Source organism: Poecilia reticulata, linkage group LG1 (genome assembly GCF_000633615.1).
Source record: "Poecilia reticulata strain Guanapo linkage group LG1, Guppy_female_1.0+MT, whole genome shotgun sequence".
Taxonomy (NCBI): Eukaryota; Metazoa; Chordata; class Actinopteri; order Cyprinodontiformes; family Poeciliidae; genus Poecilia; species Poecilia reticulata.
Window position 1 is genome coordinate 14,799,866 of NC_024331.1, and position 18,397 is coordinate 14,818,262.

An 18,397-nucleotide genomic window follows, 5' to 3' on the forward strand; every position below is an offset into this window, starting at 1 on the left:
TCCAAAAGGCTTACCCATTAGCTCCCCCTGCAGTTTGAGTGGAAGCAGACCAAAAACACTGGTTTTCTCACTTTTTATTCATTTATTGAAATACATACAATTCCTTGTTAGAAAATATGCTATTAAATGCCTCAGGAAACACAGCAACAACCCAAACTATGTGAACCTAAGAAAGAGTTATCAAAACATATGGCTATTTTATTATTTTCCCAAAATTATGGCCACTTGTCATAGAGTCCCTGGATCCACTGTGGCAGGTTTCCTTCGCTGTGATGCGAACATGTTCAGCTGTAAAACAAACAACATGGACATACTGTAACTACAAATGTAATCAACTTAAAAATATATGCATCTCAATGGGAGAGGTGTGTAGGTTTATCCTGTGTAGAAAAAAAAAAATGCAGCTACCAGTACCTGATGCGAAGCTGTAGTTGCCTTCTGTTCAGCTTGTGTCAGTCTTCTCTGGAGACGACTTGTCTTCTCTTGATATTCTGCAAGCTGTTTCTCATACTGAGCAAACACAGATCAGTTTGACACATGGGGTGTAGCACCAAAGTTTCTATTTAAGATTGTTTTCAAAGCACAACAGTTCAGACAAATAGTGCAACTATCTCTTATCCTTAAGCATAAATTAGAGTATAATTAAATATTGCATTTATCGTATTGAAAACAACTGAAACTCATATCTAACATACATCTGTGTTCATTTCGATAAAGGCTTACAGCGAATAAAAACGCAAAAAACAGTTTGTCAGAAATTACAATTTAACATAAGACCAATTAAAAAGGATTTGACTGTCCTCAAGGAGGTTAAGCCTCAAAAGGTCATTGCTAAAGAAGCTGACTGTTCATAGAGTGCTGTGGCCAAACATCCATCTGTCATTTACACTCGCTATATGCTTAGTAGGGTCAAGAGGGGTCTGGTGCTCATCTCTGGCAGCTAATGGGTAAGAGCAGTGGCACACTGTGGAAAGGTCAGCAGTCCATCACAGGGCAACACAGGAAAAACAACTATGAACACATATTCTCTCTCACCTCCGGGCAATTTCAGATGACCAATTAACTTTGCATGCAAGCTTGAGTCTGTTTCACTAAAGTGGAGTATCCATCCAAAACCAATGCAGGCCCGAAGAGATGATGCAAACTATAGACAGAATGACGTCGGCTGGGATTTGATTGAAAGGACTTTTGTGCTTGAAGGTATCAAGGCTGCACATTTTGGTAACCATGTCATTTCCTGGTGCTGGTCCACTGTGTTTTGTCAAGTGCACAGGTCCTATATATCTCTGAAGTTCTACAAGAAACTTCATTTGGGGTTTTCATTAGAACCAAGCCAAAAAATATAAGTTAGCCAAAATAAAGGGTATAAATGCATGACGGTGTGTCGTTATTATACGCAATATGAGTTTCACTTTCTCAATTAAGTAAACTTCACAACATTTTCAACTATTTTCTAAAATATTGAGAACCATCAGTGTCATTTAACAGTATTTCATTCGCTGATATCAACTACGTGATCTGCTAAATTAAATCGAACACTAGTTTGCTCTCGTTTGCGAGTCGCACACACCTCAGATATTGTGTTATGGTCCGTTTGGAGCTGGATCTCTAACTCAAGCGAGCGTTGTTTGTGCCGTTTCAGCTCTGCCCTGAATACATAGCAAAGACGAAAGAAAGAAAAAAAACAAAACATTAGAGCCGAGGCTCAGCTCAAAGACACAACAAAAACATTTATAAAGCTTTGTTTTCCCACATTTGCACTATTTCAGATGTATCTCGGCTATTGCTCAGAGCAGAACAACATCAAGTGTCAAATCAATTTTTATATGAGATGTTTCAGCACCTTTGATAGTGTTCACGGCAAAACAGATGCAATGAAATCCTCAGGCAGCGGAGCTTAAAAAAAATAAGGGTATTTGTTCTTGAATAATACACTGTTTTGTACATAATGAATCACGGTATTAAATATTTATGCAGTTCATCAATTTTAAACATCCCCTTTAAGCCGTCTGCCAGTTACTAACTACTTTTACATTAAATTGTTATGGCTCAACACTTCACGTTGAGGGCTTTATCTTGCAAAGAATGTGCCGGCTTTTGTCGAGCGCCGCACAGCTTTCCATTTTTTAATGAGAAACAAAGAAAGAGGGGGGTAAAAAGCAAAGCATTTTGCATCGAGTGAAAGGCACAGGTGCACTCAGATATACCAATAGACGCTGCACATTTGTTAATGTGATTTGCCAGCCCATTTGGATAAGTAGTCAGCTTAGTCAAAGGCTACAAAGACACTCCAAACCGGAGTGCCGTCGAATCAGACGAGTGGCTTGAGGAAAACGGTAATGGTGTAAGAGTGACAATGCCGGGATGTAGACCTGAACCCAGCAGAGCGTCTCTGGAGACATGAAAGAGCCGCGCGCTGATGTTTTCGCTCTTGCTCGATAGGTCGTGGAAAAATGAAAGAAATCCCAAGAGTGAAGCTGAACCACACATGTAAGATAACCGCAACAAAGATCTTGGGGGGGAAAAACTGGCACCGAAAGGAGCTTCAGAGACCAGAGACCACCTTGGGGCTCAGATTAATACAGATCATCACTCACTACTAACAAACCCTAAACACTTCTAATAAAATTCTATTCCACTTAGAAATATTTTAATAATCCCAAATGGAAATTAGTTGTTGTCTCAACTTTCATGTATTGATCTCTTGCATCTTAGAACTGCTTAGATCTAACCTAATACATTTGCCCTGTACAGCATGCTGCACACAGACCTTACATAAATAAACGTATTCTCTTCCTCTTCAAAAACACCAGAAATACATCTGTGCATCTCTTCCTTTCCTTAGAAATGTTAAAGCCCCATCTCCACACATTCTTACTTGAGAGCTGTGATTTTAGTTTCAAAGGCCTGCGCTAGGTTCTTGGCCTCTTCCTTCCATCGCTGAGTGCTTTTCTGCTGTGCTGCAAGGAGGCGTGTCAGATCGGCGCTGGAGCTTCGGCTCCTTTCCTCCAGTTCCTTCACCCGCGCGTCGAGTCCCTGCTCTTTGAGGCTGCATGCTTGCTCCATCTCGGAGACCTAAAGCGGAGACGGCCACAGAGGAAGCTTGCCGATTAAAATGCTTTTAAATACCCAGTTCCTTCTGTACAATTAAATAAAGTCTGCAACACTGACCCTGAAGTAATAATCATATGCATCTTTTGAATGAATAATGTACGTATGATCAAAATCGTCTGTATATTGTAAAAACTGACGACAAATTGTGAAGAATCCTGTGCAATTTTCTGAAATAAAGAGCCGCCCTCTTTAAAAACACTGAATTACAGTCGTGTCAGTAATTACCAACGTTACCTTTTTTCATACTTTCTAAAAATCTTTCCTGGCAGTCAGTATCAGTAAATCGCCAAGAGGCTCCTCTCTATCCGCAACCTTATTTGAACCCTTTTTCTTATTGCCTTCATGTCTAGTATTGTTTAGTTATTTAGGCAATAAACACTTTATTGCCCGAAATGGAGTAACATAACTTTACTTTAGTGAATGCTTGATCATCTGTAGTAAAGAATGCGTCTGCAGCTAGAAAATGCCTCGTCAACATGTGAGAAGCTCAGTTCTTTCTGCTCGACTTATAAATACTCAGTGGGTTACAATCTGTCGACTATTTGTTGCATTACCCGATTCGTAATTGGGTAAAAAAAAAAAAAAAAGGTGCTTAATAGAAGATTGACTTTTTACAGAATTTGAAGCCAGATGATGTCAATTAAGTTTAGATTATTAAAATGACATATTAACTGACAAAGAAGGGTTTTTTTTATCTTACATCCAAAATGAGATCTTTGTTTGAGTCTGTATACTCTAGCTAACGATTAATCAATTACTAAATTAGTTTTATTTCAATAATGGATTTATCACGATTAATTCGACTAATCGTTTTGAGCCCCATTACTTTCTGCTTGGCGTTTCTTTGGATCTGCATGCTGGCCTTGCGCAGGTCATCCATCTCCTTGCGCAGCCGCGTGTTTTCCTGCTGAAGCTGAAGCCGCTCGTCGCTGACGCCGACGCAGTCGCTCCGAGCCGCAGCCAGCAAGTCCTGCAGCCGCCGCACCTCCACCTGACACCGCGACACCTCCTCGCTGTAGCTACGGTGGACCAGATGAGGAGGATTCATTTCCTGCCCGCTAAGCAAACGAGTCACTCGCCTACAGTGACGTGCACGATGCCACTTACTCCATCTCCATCTTTTTCAGCTTGCTCTGAGTGCTTTGGAGAGTGAGGCTAGCGTCGTCCTTCAACCTCTCTGCATTCAGACACCTCTGATGGAGGGCCTCGATCTTCTTGAACTCCGGCTCCGCCCTGCCTTCCTTGTACACCTAAACAAAAACAGATCCCACGTGCCCAGTTGTAGAGCCACGTAATCAAACGGCGTCAAAGTCTCTTCATCCGACCGCAGCAGAGAACTTGCTCGAGTTGTTGCGAGTACCTTCTCCAGTTCTTCTTCTACAGCTTTCCTCTCACGCTGGGACCTTTCGATCTGAGCCTCTTTATCTGCACACTCCTAGAAAGAGGGAGGTGTGAGGGTTGACATGGAAGACATGAGTTGAAGACAGACACAGAGAGACTAAAAGGGTTTAGTCTCATTTTGAAAGGAGTATCCTCGTGAGAGGAAAGGTTTGTACCAGCTGCAGTGCAGACAGTTCTTCTGCCATACGATGGATTTGGATGTTGCACTGCTTGCGCACGTTTTCCACCTGTTGGAACGAAAAGAAACGGAAGAAAAAGCAAAGAGGACTTCACTCGAGCGATTAAGGAGTTAACACGGCAGATGGAGGAAAATAAAAATGAATCGAGTACTTTTGTATTCAGACTGTGCCTTGAATATTTTTCCTTTCCAGGAAGCACAATTAGATGACTCAAAGTACGAGCAGAAAATCTTGCAGGAGGCATAAATGAGGCTTAAAAGAAATGGAGATTTAAATGCCGAGATAAATAAATGACCCTTCAGTCCCACACAAGTAGCAATGTGAACACAACATAAGATGATGCAAAAGATAAAGGTTTTCTTTTGAAAATGTAAATGTCTAAGGAAATGACAGCCATAATTTACAATAACAACAACTATTTAATGGCTGAAATATATTTGTGACTGATGTTTTAGTTTGTTTCAAGGATGAGTAGTGAAAATACACCAACAGATTACTCAGAGATTGGCCTTGGACAATTCTCCTTCGATCAAGTTTACTCCATTTTTAAACAAAAAAAAAAGAAATTAGGAACAAAACTAAGAATTTACACCCATCTTTGGTCTATCCACACTTTAACAAACAGCACATAGGTTAAGGATGTAGGCTTTGGTGGATAAATGGGAATAATATTGAGATTGCTTAATTTTTTATGGTTTTAATACCATAGAAAACCATATGTCTAAAAAATGTCTAAAAAAAGAACTTGAAGAGTTTTGTTTTTCTCTTTCATATATCATCTAAAAAAAATTGAACAAAAAAATAAATGAGCTAATGTGACCTCCCAAGGAAGACACTGTCAAAATAATACAAGTTTTTTTTTTGCAACTACTAATGACGGCTTCTCAGTTGATAATTTTCATGACTGCTAAGCTCATAAATGCTTTGGTGAGTCAAGAGAGAAAAGTCAGGAAAGGACATGTTTAAAAAAAAAAAAAAAAAAAAAACAGAATGAGAGAAATGAAAAATCTGAGATATGTTCTTGGACTTATTGTAGAGAATGTTCTTCTCTTTAACTAAACAATATAAACTCATCAAAGTGAGCAGCCTGCTTCGTTCCCTGCTTTCTGACATCTCACATGCATTTCTTCACAAGAAACACTCACATAGCCATTTTAGGTAGATTTTTACACCTATTTACAGAAATACATATATCATACATGTTCTTTGCAGCTGTGTTACTGATGCAGTTTTGGTTCAGTTTCTTGGCACACGATGTTCTCCAAATGTTCATCAGTGAAATCGAGCAGAGCAAAAGTATATGATATATTCCTGCATATTCATAGCTAATGTGTTTTCTAAAGATACTAACAACCAGCAGAAAGTCAGAAATAATGCATTGACACCCTCCATGTTTAACAGTGCATTAAGAGGACAAATTTTCTTGATGCCATGTGCAGACCCAGGCAGATCAAGATACATCTTCCTTGCTTGTGATCCATACTCTAGTTTTTCCCGTTTTGAAGAGCAGCTTAGAGATTCTGCTTCATGTCCTAATCACACCCCGGGGGAAACTTATAGCCGGGGATAAAAATTAAATGCTTCTCAAGATCTGATCGACTAAAAAAAAAAAAAAAAAAAAGTAATACACAAATTTAAAGAATATGCGTCAACATTCAACTATAAATTAATTTTACAGTGGTGCAGCTGAGTTTTTATTTATTCGTTTTTATATAACTTGCTTTTTCCTCAATGAATAAACATTTTCAAATTAAAGATTAACCAATTCTATTTGTTTGTGTTTGAGGAAGTAAACTACTGCAGGAAAGAAAAAAAAAAAAGATTTTTATATACTGAAGTAACATCTTTCCCAGGGACACATATGAATGTAGGGGATGTTCTGGAAGTTTTCCCTCTAATGCTTAACAGTCTGGGCAATACTTATGTCCTCAGAGTACAAAGTCTGGCTAAAACTTGTAGGTAACCTGGAGATTAATTCTTCATTATACATGCTTGTCTTCCCTCTGAGTGGCTTTAAAAGAGGGAAAGGGGCAAAAAGGAGATTAAAATGGAAAAAAAAGTGTCTTGCTCTCAAAGTAATATTTAAAATTAAGTACCTGGAAGGTAAAACAGTTAAATATGCATGTGGGTCCTTAAATGAAGAAGGTCCAAGGCCTCAAATGTCCTCCCTTGACATATTTTAAAAGAGTAGGGACATAAATAAATGCGAGCCAGTGCTTCAGCCATGTTTGGACATGGAGCTCTGCAGTGACAGGAACACAAATCACTATAACTTTCAGATTGCACAGTGTTCCTATGTTTCATGTCAAAATTGCAGAATTTTTCAGACTCTTCTTCAGAGTTTTCTGCGTTTCTTGAAGTGTAAATACAAACATTAATATTTATGGAACATCTATGCACAATGTATGGGTTTTTGACTCTATGAGTTGCAGGAGCTAACTTGCACAAATAACAGGTTTTTTTTTATATATTCACAAAAACTACCAGTGTATTGTGACAGTTTAACATGAGACAGATAATCAGCAAAAAAATAAATAAAAAATCGAGCATGAGAATGTACCAATCTTCCATCAAAAGTGTGATGCCGGTTTAATCATTTTTCTAAATGCAGCATTTTTACTTCATAAATGAACCTCAGCTGGTACTTTGCAATCAATGGCACAATTTATTCTGCTAAAACAAGAGAACTGTTTATCCAACCAGTTCCAAATATTGTACCTCTTTCCTGGTTCGGACTGCAGCCTCCTGGATCAAGAGCTTGATGGCCTGCGTTGTCTTTTCAAGCTCCTCTGTCTTCTGCTTCTCTCTTAAAAGGGACTGCAGGGTAAAATAAAGAGAGGGGAAAAGGTGCACATTTCAGAGGTGGTATTTCTGAGAGAATGTGAAGAGTTGTCAGGGATATGGTGCAGCTGAGCAGACTGAGAGGACGACTCAAGTCAGTACAAAAAAAGAGAAAAAGAAAAGATTTGACGGAAAGACGAGGAGAGACTGGGGGGGGTCACCTGCTCCTTCTGCAATACAGCCTCTTCAGCTACTTGAACATTCTCTCTGACTTTGGACAGAGCCTCGAACTTTTCCTCTTCCAGGGCGGTGCAACGCGCCTGGAGTTCCCCCACCTTTGTCTCCCACACAGCTTGCTCTCGACGAACTGCCTCCGTCTCCAGAGATGCAGCCTTTAGCCTGGAAAAGGAGGAAAACAGTGAGAGCGAGCAGCGGAGAGAGAGTAAGCGCTGCCGTTTGGCCTTGTGACACTTAAAGCTCAGATGTGGAACTCGATGACTTCCCATCAGATCAATATTGCAGTATACTTTAAAAAATATATATATATATAAAAAAATGGACAGAACAGTTCCTTCTCGCCCGTCAGACCTGTTATAAGAAGTGACAGGTGATTACTGGTGAAGTAACAGCAGGTTAAAAATGTGTTCACCGGGTTTCCAGTTGGCTCAGGGATGACTGAAGCTGCTGGAGTCGTCTGTCTGCTGCGTCCTCTCTGGCCTGAGCCTCAGCCATGTCCTCCTCCTAATTACAAAAGCATGACTATGAGTCGTCGACCGGAATCTTGTAGAAATATATTCGAGAAGTAGGTAACACATTGGTTATAACTCAAACTTGGGGAAAAAAAAAGGAACAACATCAAACAGCATCAATACTGGTAAAGTGTCATACACACACACGCACACGTTGAAAGGCAAAATAATCCGCCAGAGTCAGATCCACAAAATTTCCCCAACAATTATTAAACGGATCTTTTATGCATCAATATTTACTTAGATTTACTCACTTTTCGTTGCATCTGTTCCTGGAGGTTCTCTAAAAATTTGGTCATCTCGTCCACTCTGGCTGTGGCCGTCCTGAGTTCAGCTTTGGCCTGCCTAACCCAGTGCAGAAAGAGTTTATGGTTTGAGCACAAAGCATTCGACTTAAGAGAGAAAACCAGTGGAGGCAGGCACTAATAATTCTTAATTATTTATTCATCGCAAGTCAAATCGGTGTATCGCAGCTTTCACCAATATTACCAAAATCACACATTTTCCTAATATCTCACACCCTAAATTTGCAGAGGTCTTATATTCACAGCAGACGCATTCAAAATTAAAAGCCACAATAAAACACTGCAAAGGTTTGTGCGTCTAAAGTCTCTTCTTAAGTCAAAAAGAATTATGCTTGAAAATTACTAATTAGCTTTGAAAAACAATGGAAGGATTTTACTTTATGTGCTTTAAACTTTCTAGATGACCCTTTGGGTTTTCTGGCTCTCAAACAACTTTTGCATTTTGATGAATATAAAGAATAACAAGTGCAGGTGACGCTCTGTGTCGACAGCGGAGTTTTCTTCTAAATCTGATGCCTCTGAAGAGTGACTTTCTTGAATACCAGCTGGTTTCCTGGCAACCTGACACTGACAGCAAGACCTGATGAAGACACTAATCCTTTGTTGGCAGATCCTTCATACACAGTGTACAATATATTCACTGTCAATGCTGCTTAAAAGTTAACTTCTAACTTGAGGGCAAAGTCAAGAATTTAAATGTAATCTTTAAAAAAAAAAAAAAAAGCCAAAACTGCTTCAGTAAAAAAATAATGCCGTGCAGAGGGATTAATTAGGGCAATTATTTGCTGTTTTGAAATAATTAGCATTGATTGATTATTTTTTTAACAACTGCCCGACTTATGATCCAATTAAACGCATAATTAAGGTAATAATTGTAACGTAATTATGCGGGCACATTTGCTGAGGATTCCTTTTGAAGAGTACCTGAGGACAAACAAAGACAATACAGACATAATAGTGTTAAGCAGATGTTAATTTAGCTGCTTTTCTGTGCCCTTGTGAACAGGTTGCAGTTAATGGAAAAGAAAAAAAAAAAAAAACCTTTTACACTTATCTTTATTCCACAAATTGGATGGGAAATTGTTGTCAAAGGGGTACAAGAAGGGCTCCGGCATGAAGCCTCCCTTGTGTTGTGCATCCATAATGAAACAAGACCCTTTGGCAGCAGCAGCTTTAAAAACGCAAAGGTGTTGTTTTTTTTTTCTGTTACCTGAGCTGGCAGTGCAGCTCCTCCATTTCTGTGCTCTGCTCTGTCACCGTCTTCAGGAGCTGCTGGTTCGCCTGCGTGTGGCAGGAAAGACAAGAATGCCAATTGTGAGGCATTGCTCCCAAACACGCCGCTCCGAAAGTTTCTGTCAGAAGCAACTTTTCAGCAAAACTTCTCACTTAAAACTTTCCATGTCCTTTCAGAACAAACCCTAAGGAGCCCTGTATCAGTCATTCACCGCTACAAAGTAAACTGCTCTCATATGCAGCGGGTGAAAAAAGGCTGCTTGCATGAACAGTCAGAGAGGGGGGGGAAGCCCAGGGCTTAACCGCACATTAAAAATGCATTAGGAAGATATAGTATTACTATACTGTCTCTACACGCACTGAATGTTGTGCAAAGTAAGCACATGTGTATTTTGTTAAGAACACGTCCGTAAAGAGCGAAGCTCGATTTGGTTGTTTGAGACGCAGCCGTGATCAGCGCGGTGGCTGCTGCGTCTGTGATTTCAGGTGACGGAGAGGAAGTCGTATACGGCGCCATGTGTTGGGGGGGGAGGAAGGCGCGCGAAAAAAAAATGCCAAGATAGTTAGAGGATTACCGAGTAAGCTGACAGTCCATTATACAACAAGACATTTCTGGCTCACTACCAGTGGGATTTAGAAACCCATTCACTTAGTTACAAGATTAATTATTAGAGCAGGGTTCATTTTAGAAAAGCGCAGAGCATTTCGATCCCACGGCTAATTGGAAGCCAGTAATTTAACACACTTTTAATTAAGCATTACTTACAGATTCCAGCTTCTGATTGGCTGCTTGGAGTTTGTAAGAGTGCTGCTGGAACTGAACAAGCTGATCCTGTGATGGCAGAAAAGAGGGCATTCAATAGCATTTAAGAGCCAGTAATTACCTCCAGCACACATCAAGAATTACCTGAGACCAAACGACTCTAATTAAACCTGTTGCCAGGACAACAGCTCCACCTAGGGGTGAGGGCCGCATCGCAAAAATGGTACAGTTTTACTAAAGTCGGGTCAGAAATGTGGACATCATTTACTCTCGAGTCCGTTTTGTACATTTTGCTAGAGTACAACTACAAACTTTGACGTGGAGCTCATGTAAAAAACCAGCACAAAAGACACATAGTTAATTCACTCATCTGAAACTGATAAAAAAATAATAATCTAATAACATGATCATACGTTTATATTACTCTACGTTTCCAGTCAATGCTATATAACCACCTTCAACGTAACAGTAAAATTTTTTTAAGCATGTCTCCATCTGCTAGAGACGATGACGATTAATCTCGTAATCGGATAAAACAAATTGTCGCATTCTGCAAAAAAATGCAGATAAGAAATAACGTAATTCCTTTTTTTTTTTTTATAAGAAAATAAACATTTTATTGGGTAAAATGTGACAACATAACATTCCTAACAACATGTGAAAAACTCGGCCCTTTCTGCTTTCCTTAACAGAAAGTTAAATAAAGCACCTGCTACTTAACTTGAGAGGTTAAGTAGCAGGTGCTGATCAACCGATTAGGGCTAATCTGTTGATTAACTTTGATGAATAATTATTATTTGCTTAATAACCCCTTTTTTTTTGCAGAATTTGAAAATCGTGAAATAAAACTAATCCTCTTGAGAAGTGCTGGGTAGAACAAATTTACAAACGGTTTATTTGTTTTATCTTAAATGCAAAATGTACATTATTTGTACAGTTGTGGCTTAATTACTGCTCTGATTATGTTGTTCTTTCAGCAAATGGTTTTCTATTGAGTCTGTATAGTCCAGTTAACAATTAATCGATTAATCAAGCATAAGTTACAATTATTTCAATAATCAATTAATCACAATTAATTGTTTCAGCCCTAGTTTAACTTGGTGTTTCAGAGTAAAAGGTGAGCTGAATACAAGTGCAAAACACACTAATCAGATTTCTATTTGTAAAAAAATGGAATTGAAAATCCTGTGTTTTTGTCTGCCAATGCATTAGCATTAGCTTGTGAAGGTCTAGCCCATAAATCCCGCTTAATTTGTGGCGGAAATGTGATAAAATGAGAAGAACCTTGAGGGTTCTGAATACTTTTCCATCACACTGTGTAAAAGTTTAAGCTTCTCCCTTTTCTGTGCTTGCAGAATACGAAAGTCCTGCAAGCTGGTGTGGGAAAGTGAACCTTGAGCTGCTGTCTCTGAGCGTTGTGGAGCTGCCCGTCAGAGAGGGCCCTCTGGTAGACCTGCTGTAGGCGCTCCAGCTCCTGGGCCGTCGTGTGCCACAGCTCCGTGGCCTGTTTCCGCTCCTGAACTCACGCACGCACACGCGCACACACACACACGCATACACACAAATAAAATCCACCCACATTTATTCTCATAACTACTGTGTTTGTTTTTTCCTGCTGCCACCCAACAGACGAGGAAAAAAAAGATTTCAGGAAGTATCTCTGACGAAGCAGGAGCGGCGCGTTTCCTGGTGCTCACAACTGAACGCAGAGATTAAAATTATATTGATCGTCTAATTTATGTGCCAGTCACGACAAATGCTCACGGCATCCAGCTGCATCAAATTTCTGTGGCTCAGCAAAGCTTTTGTTGCAATTTTAGAATCCGCAGGAAGTGTTTCAGGGAGCGAGCGTTGTCGCCATTCACTGTTCACAGAAATAATGGAGTTGAGTTGTTTTGCCAACATTTTTGCCATTAGTTTTTTTCTGATATTCGAAGCTGGGAATTAATATAGAAATATTCTTTCTTCCCTTAACTCTTCTTTGTAAACAAAACATTTTGATTCTGTATTTCTGTTTGAGTCTTCTATCTGGATCTCAGCAGGTTAGGAATAACTGCTGCTTCACAGATTTAGGATATAATCTCTGGGGTTTTTATAAGCAGAGGATGGTTTTTATTGCTGGTTCTATTCAATCATGGCCTAAGTAATCTTTGTGGCACTAAAGCCACATTCGTAAAATCAAAATCTATCATCATATGTAGAACTCTTTTTTTTTTTTTTTTTTTTAAATCAAGTAAAATTTGACTGCATGATATTTTCAAAAGAAAATTATAATTCTGAATTAAAGTAAAATTACTAAGCAAGCTTCTGTGGATCGATATTGCTTATTTGACTGAATACATTACCTTTACCCACAAATAAACCGTTAGCAGGTTATAAAATAAATTGGGCATTAAAAAGGCCAATGCAAAACATGAAGTGGCATAAATCAAAGAAAGCCGAGAACAAAAAAAACAGCAGAACAATTAACTGGCGAAGAGGCAAAAATTCACCAGTTCCTCTTATAAAGTCCAGGACAGAGATTTGTCAAGATATTGACCTAATATAATACAATCAGGTCCAGAAATCTAACAGAGTAACGTCTCATCTGCTAAATGTTTGATAAATGCTCTGTTTTTATGGAGAAACGCAGTACAAGGAGATCAAAAGCAAAACTAACTGGTGTTTTAAATATGGCATTTACAACATTTTGATTGGTTGCTTGTCTCCATGACTCCACTCCCAAGCTCCTGACAAGTACCGTTCTATGATACCAGGTTATCAGATAAAACCAGAACCGTGTTAGCATTGGCTTGGTGAGAAAGAGGGTTTGCAGATTCCATTCCTGACTGATTCAGATCTTTTTTTTTCCATAAAAATTTTAACATATGTCGACACAAGAAAAAAACTGTTCCGGGTCCTTTGAGAGAGGCAGACGTTTAAAAACAACAAAAATGTAATAAATGTAACAATACCCAAATTTAACCATCGAAGCACCTATTCTATCCGAAAAATACAAGCTGAACGCTACTGGTTAATGCATTTATCGACCACAAATTACAGCAATCCTTCATTTTGATGAAGGATTGCTGTAAGGAGAAATAAAAACCTTGGCTATTTCAGTAATTGCCCTACAGACATCCCGACAAGAGCTGATCAAGGGAAAAATATCCGATTCCAACCTCTCATTCATCGATGCAAAGTAATCAAATATCAGTCAAGATTTCTTACTCTCTATATGTAAATAGTTAAGTGGTCTTCCATTCTCTAAAAAAATGGCTTTGAGGACAACATACAACGGATCTAAAAAAAAAGAAAAGGAAAAAAAAAGTCACTATAATTGTTATTCTTTTTGGATACTTTGACAAATCGAGTCAAAAGACAGAAGCCTACAGACGCATTTTATGAAACTTTAAACAGCACATGGTATTTACGGGCACATTTGCAGACCTGTTCAGACAGTTGAACTTGCTCCTGCAGGTTTCTGAGGATGGCCGTGTCTTCTGCTGCGCCGCCCTCTGCTTCTGAGCCCACGGGCAGGGACTGGAGCTGCTTCTCAATAGACTCCCTCAGCTCTGTGTGCAACCTGGAGGATGTGATGAGTGTTGGAAAAATTACATTGTAAAGATCATTTTAAAAAACAACAACTTTTGAACCGTAGGCCGGGGAACCTGATTCCTGTAAAATGTATTCTGGCGGGGGACGCCGATACAGTCGATGTCATTTCTTAGAGATATTTCAAGTGCTATATGACCGGTTATCATTTCAACACGTCTCTGATGACAGAAAATGGTACCAATTTGACTTCTGTTTTGCAGCTCAAGCCCACCCATTGACAGGACTAAAATCCTTCTACCTTTCATTTTCCTCTACAACCTTTTCCAGCTTCAGTCTGACGTCTGTCATCGTCTCCTGTGAAGCAACAACATAAGTGTTTTTCAAACAGGTAAACAAGAAACTTTTACCATCCAAGTCCATCTTTTTAGATGGTCTTTAGCACCTCAGAAGCAACCCTTTCCCAATAGAGCCAAAGTTTTAAGTAGGAATATGAATTAAGAACATGTCACATAAAGGTTTTTTTTCTACCTGATATTTCTGAAGCTTTTCAGTCATTTCGTCCATGTGCCGGTCATACTCTGCTATTAGAGGAGCCATTATCCTATAACACAGAGTAATAATTACAAAAAAAATTGTCTAAATAAAAGCAATTGCTTTTCCTTTTTTTTTACCTATAAGAACTTCAAGCGATAATAGGGTGGTTCTGAAATGTGTTAAACTATTAGAAAGAAAAGAAACATGTCTGACCCTCTGTCTGACAGCCAGGGTGGAGGAGACTCCGCCTGCTGTGCCTCATCCAGCTGTCAAACACAAGACACCCAGCAGGACAGATTAGCTTTGTGTTCCCCAACAGTTCCCAAGATCCAGCTCAGTCAATTTGTAAGTCACAACATTAACAAAATGCTCATTTATTTTAACTTAAAGAAATGTTGAAAGTGAAAAAAAAAAACATACACGCCACAGATTCAATAAAGACAGTATATAGTTTTGTTTACTCTAATGATTATAGCTTAATGACTTTATACCAACATCTTATGTGCTGACCAACACAATCGTGAAAAAGACTGATGGTTTGCCCAGCAGATAGCCACTCAATCGCTTCACAATGAGGTCAGTGTTATGAAAGCTGGCTTCTTACAAACTGCAGTAAAGCCAAGCAAATGAATGTAAGGTTGAGTGGAAGGAAAACGTGTGGTGGAAAAATCATTTACAGACAAAAGGGAAAATGACAGTCTTGATAAGTACTGAAGCAAAGTACATTTGGTAACTTGTGGGAGATTCAGAAGGAGGGGAATGAAACTGGAGTCAGCGTCTCAAGAGCCACCACACACTGAAAGTAACTCTTGAAAAAACACCAGAAGCTTCCTACCTGGTCTAAGAAATAAAAGGACAGGATTGTTGCTCAGTGTCCTGAAGTCTATTTTTTTCCAATCTAAATATATGTTGCACCTGATTTGGAAACTAAGGCTCCAGTCTGCATTCAGTAATAACATTTTGATTGTGGATTACTGTGGGGAAAAAAATAGCGATATTATATTTATTGAGATGCTCCAGTAAACCCATTTCTTTACTGACCATATCAAAATGCAGATAGAAACTTTAGAGTCCAATGCAGAAGTTTTAGGCATGGTTTTGTGCATTTTTTGCATCTCACCCATTCAAACCAAAAGTTGCTGAGGTTTTGCTTCTGCTCATCTATCACACTCCGGGGACAGTCAATAAGTGCAGTTTTCGTTTAAAATTCAGAACATTTTCCCTGTGACTCTGTTGAATTTTCTTAAGAGTTGTTTTTAATTTGAAACTGACAAAAGCATTGTTGAATAGCTGACATAAAAAAATGTATAGTTCAGTTCTCTCTCTAGGACATGCAAGTCGAGGAAGCAAACACGGCCCGCAGAGCAGTGAAACAGCTGAGCTAGGAAATGACTAAGACTTCTGCCAGGAGGATTTCAAAACGAAGCACACAGAGCTGGATGACCACGAGGCAAAGGCAACCTGGTGGGAGAAGGGCAACCGCTCATCATTTTTTAAACTTTTAAACACATTATCTCGATCAGAATCTGCTTACACATATAGCTTTGCAGGAGCTGTTCAGATTCCTTCAACTTTTTAATATGTTGTCAGATTATAGCCACAAACTTTGATGCATTTTATGTAAGAGACTAATAGAAGATGCCGCATCATTTTGAAGAGGGAGGGCAATGATAAAGTTACATTAAAAGTGTATTAAAATGTATAAAAATAAAGATCTGATAAGACATGAAATTGTAGGCAGTCCTCATTTATTTTGATTTCCCTTAAATAAATATAATTAGTAGATAGAATGAACCTACTGTTCTTTTTTTTCCAATCTCAGTATAAAGCTGTTCAGTTAAGACCTCAGATGATTTTTGGAGAACATCAGTGAAGAAACAGCATCATGAAGATCAAACATCACAATAAATAAGTCAGGGGTAACAGCAAACCAGGGCATGGATGTCCACCTAAAAATAGTTGGTAGTGTGGGAGCTACAGGCTCAGCACAATCTGGGTGAAATACTTTGCTTAGCAAATATCTACTGGTCATGCATTTGGCAGTTATGGAAGAGGGTTAACAAGCAAGCTATTGTTAAAAGAAAGTCCTAAAAGTCCCTGTTTGTAGTTTGCCACAAAACATGTGGAAGGAACAGCAAACTTATAGAAGAAGGTTCTTTTAAAAAAAAAACACCTAAAACTGCGAACTAAACAAACCATCTCTACAATACAACTTGGTGGTAGCAACATCATGCTGTGGGGATACTTTTTTTCAGCACTGACAGGGAACCGGAGATACAGAGTCAAGCAAATGCATCAGCAAAGTAATTTACTGTTTAGAGACCCCAAACCATCATGGACGTCCTAGTCAATAACATTTTTAGATTTGTTTATTGAAAATTAGAATACTATTAAATCTGACTGAACAATTTCAGCGAAGAGGCATTTAGATTTTGTTTTTTTAAATTGAAATGTAAGATTTAAAGAAATTGGCAATTTTATTCTGTAAAAAGGAAAAGACTGCTCTTTGTTGTTTGATTGCTGTGTTAATATCTGATTTGTTTGAGATGGGTTATTTTTACAAATACATCTCAGTAATGACATTCACCTTCCAGCAGAAGGGCAGCAGTAAAAATACAGCTACAATGGAGTGGTTCAGAACAAATCAAATTTCTGTGCTAAATGAGACAATTAATATCCAGACCCTTGTGTAATGGAGAATCTGCGGCACAAGTTGAAAACTGATGTTCACAGACATTTTCTATGCAGTCTGACTGAGCTTGAGCTCTTTTCCAAAGAAAAATAGGCAAAAATGTCCGTTTCTTGATGTGCTGTTAGAGATGCATCTCAAAACACCTGCCACCAGCAAAGGGTGGTTACCAAAACTAGTGACTCAGATGGACTGAATACAAATGTAAGCACATTTTCAGATCACAAAAAATGTTTGTATTTTGACAAACCGGGAGCGTGGATAGTTTTGCAAGTCACTGCACCTAACTTTAAATAATGCTTGTTTCCCAGCTTTTGATTAAAGACATATGAACGCAAATTGCAAAGTTGAAAATAAGGCAGATAAATATTATCATCACGTTATATACTTCACATTTAGCTAGGCTTGATGTATTACCTGAGACGATGTGACCCCCAGCTGATAGCGGCTAAGCGCAGAATTTAACCTGTGGACTGCAGACGGGACAAAGCATCAGCTCTTAGTTTCCGAACAGAATTATTTCTGATGGAAAAATGTTTTCAATTGTAGTTAACGTCCACAACATTTCTATTGTTTGTTCGTAATTTTGGGGAATACAACATGTAAAAAAAAAAAAAAAAAGGGATACAAAACAAATAGAGAGTGGTGAATAATAAAACTGCCCTCAATTTGCTCTTACCTTGATCTCTCAAAAATTCAATTTCTGCCTCCATGGTGTTCTAGAATGTAGGCAAAAGTAAATAAAGTAGTGTTGTTAGATATAATTACATAAACGCAAGAGGATTTTTCAATTTTAACCTGCGAGGCAGGTTAAAATTGAAAAATCGACTGAGAGCTACTTTTCAGTTGCTGCCTCTGGAAATCTGCAGCTAGCTACAGCAGTGAGGCAATCACGGGTAAACTTAGCGAGATAAACTAACGTTTGAATAGCTAAATCGGAAGTGGATTCAGTAGCTTTGTTATATTTTACCAACACAATGTGTGTATTGTATTATATAATACAACAATAATCGGATTTTTACTCCAATCTGCGTTTCCGCCGTCCGTTTTGAAGTAAACAAATAACAACCAATGGCGATTAAGTTGTGCGCTGCTGAAGTCCTTCCGTCTTA

General features: G+C 38.7%; 1 protein-coding gene across 2 annotated transcripts; it reads right to left on the minus strand.

Moving 5' to 3' along the window:
• Nucleotides 1-59: 59 nt before the first annotated feature.
• sclt1 (sodium channel and clathrin linker 1) lies at nucleotides 60-18,378 on the minus strand. 2 transcript variants are annotated; one of them, XM_008408129.2, is made up of 22 exons: nucleotides 18,308-18,378; nucleotides 17,965-18,004; nucleotides 17,703-17,758; nucleotides 14,810-14,862; nucleotides 14,591-14,663; nucleotides 14,361-14,416; nucleotides 13,955-14,090; nucleotides 11,919-12,041; nucleotides 10,529-10,594; nucleotides 9,740-9,810; nucleotides 8,479-8,569; nucleotides 8,125-8,216; nucleotides 7,697-7,874; nucleotides 7,413-7,511; nucleotides 4,671-4,742; nucleotides 4,475-4,549; nucleotides 4,222-4,364; nucleotides 3,941-4,133; nucleotides 2,879-3,075; nucleotides 1,571-1,649; nucleotides 415-510; nucleotides 60-288 (listed from the first exon to the last, which is right to left on the minus strand). In XM_008408129.2, the coding sequence occupies exons 2-22, from the start codon at nucleotides 17,996-17,998 to the stop codon at nucleotides 229-231; spliced, it is 2,043 nt and encodes a 680-aa protein (XP_008406351.1). In that variant the 5' UTR covers nucleotides 17,999-18,004; nucleotides 18,308-18,378; the 3' UTR covers nucleotides 60-228. The 2 variants fall into 2 exon arrangements, with proteins under 2 accessions (XP_008406351.1, XP_008406368.1); XM_008408146.2 differs by lacking the exon at nucleotides 18,308-18,378 and adding an exon at nucleotides 18,256-18,271.
• Between the last annotated feature and the right edge of the window lie 19 nt (nucleotides 18,379-18,397).

Excerpts from the sequence above, each read along its gene's own strand:
- sclt1 (XM_008408129.2), bottom strand. The coding sequence starts at position 17,998 with ATGGAGGCAGAAATTGAATTTTTGAGAGATCAAG. Across the intron at positions 14,417-14,590 it reads AAAAGCTTCAGAAATATCAG|GAGACGATGACAGACGTCAG; the intron begins GTAGAAAAAAAA and ends GTTGCTTCACAG. Across the intron at positions 8,570-9,739 it reads GAGCTGCACTGCCAGCTCAG|GCAGGCCAAAGCTGAACTCA; the intron begins GTAACAGAAAAA and ends GCACTGGGTTAG.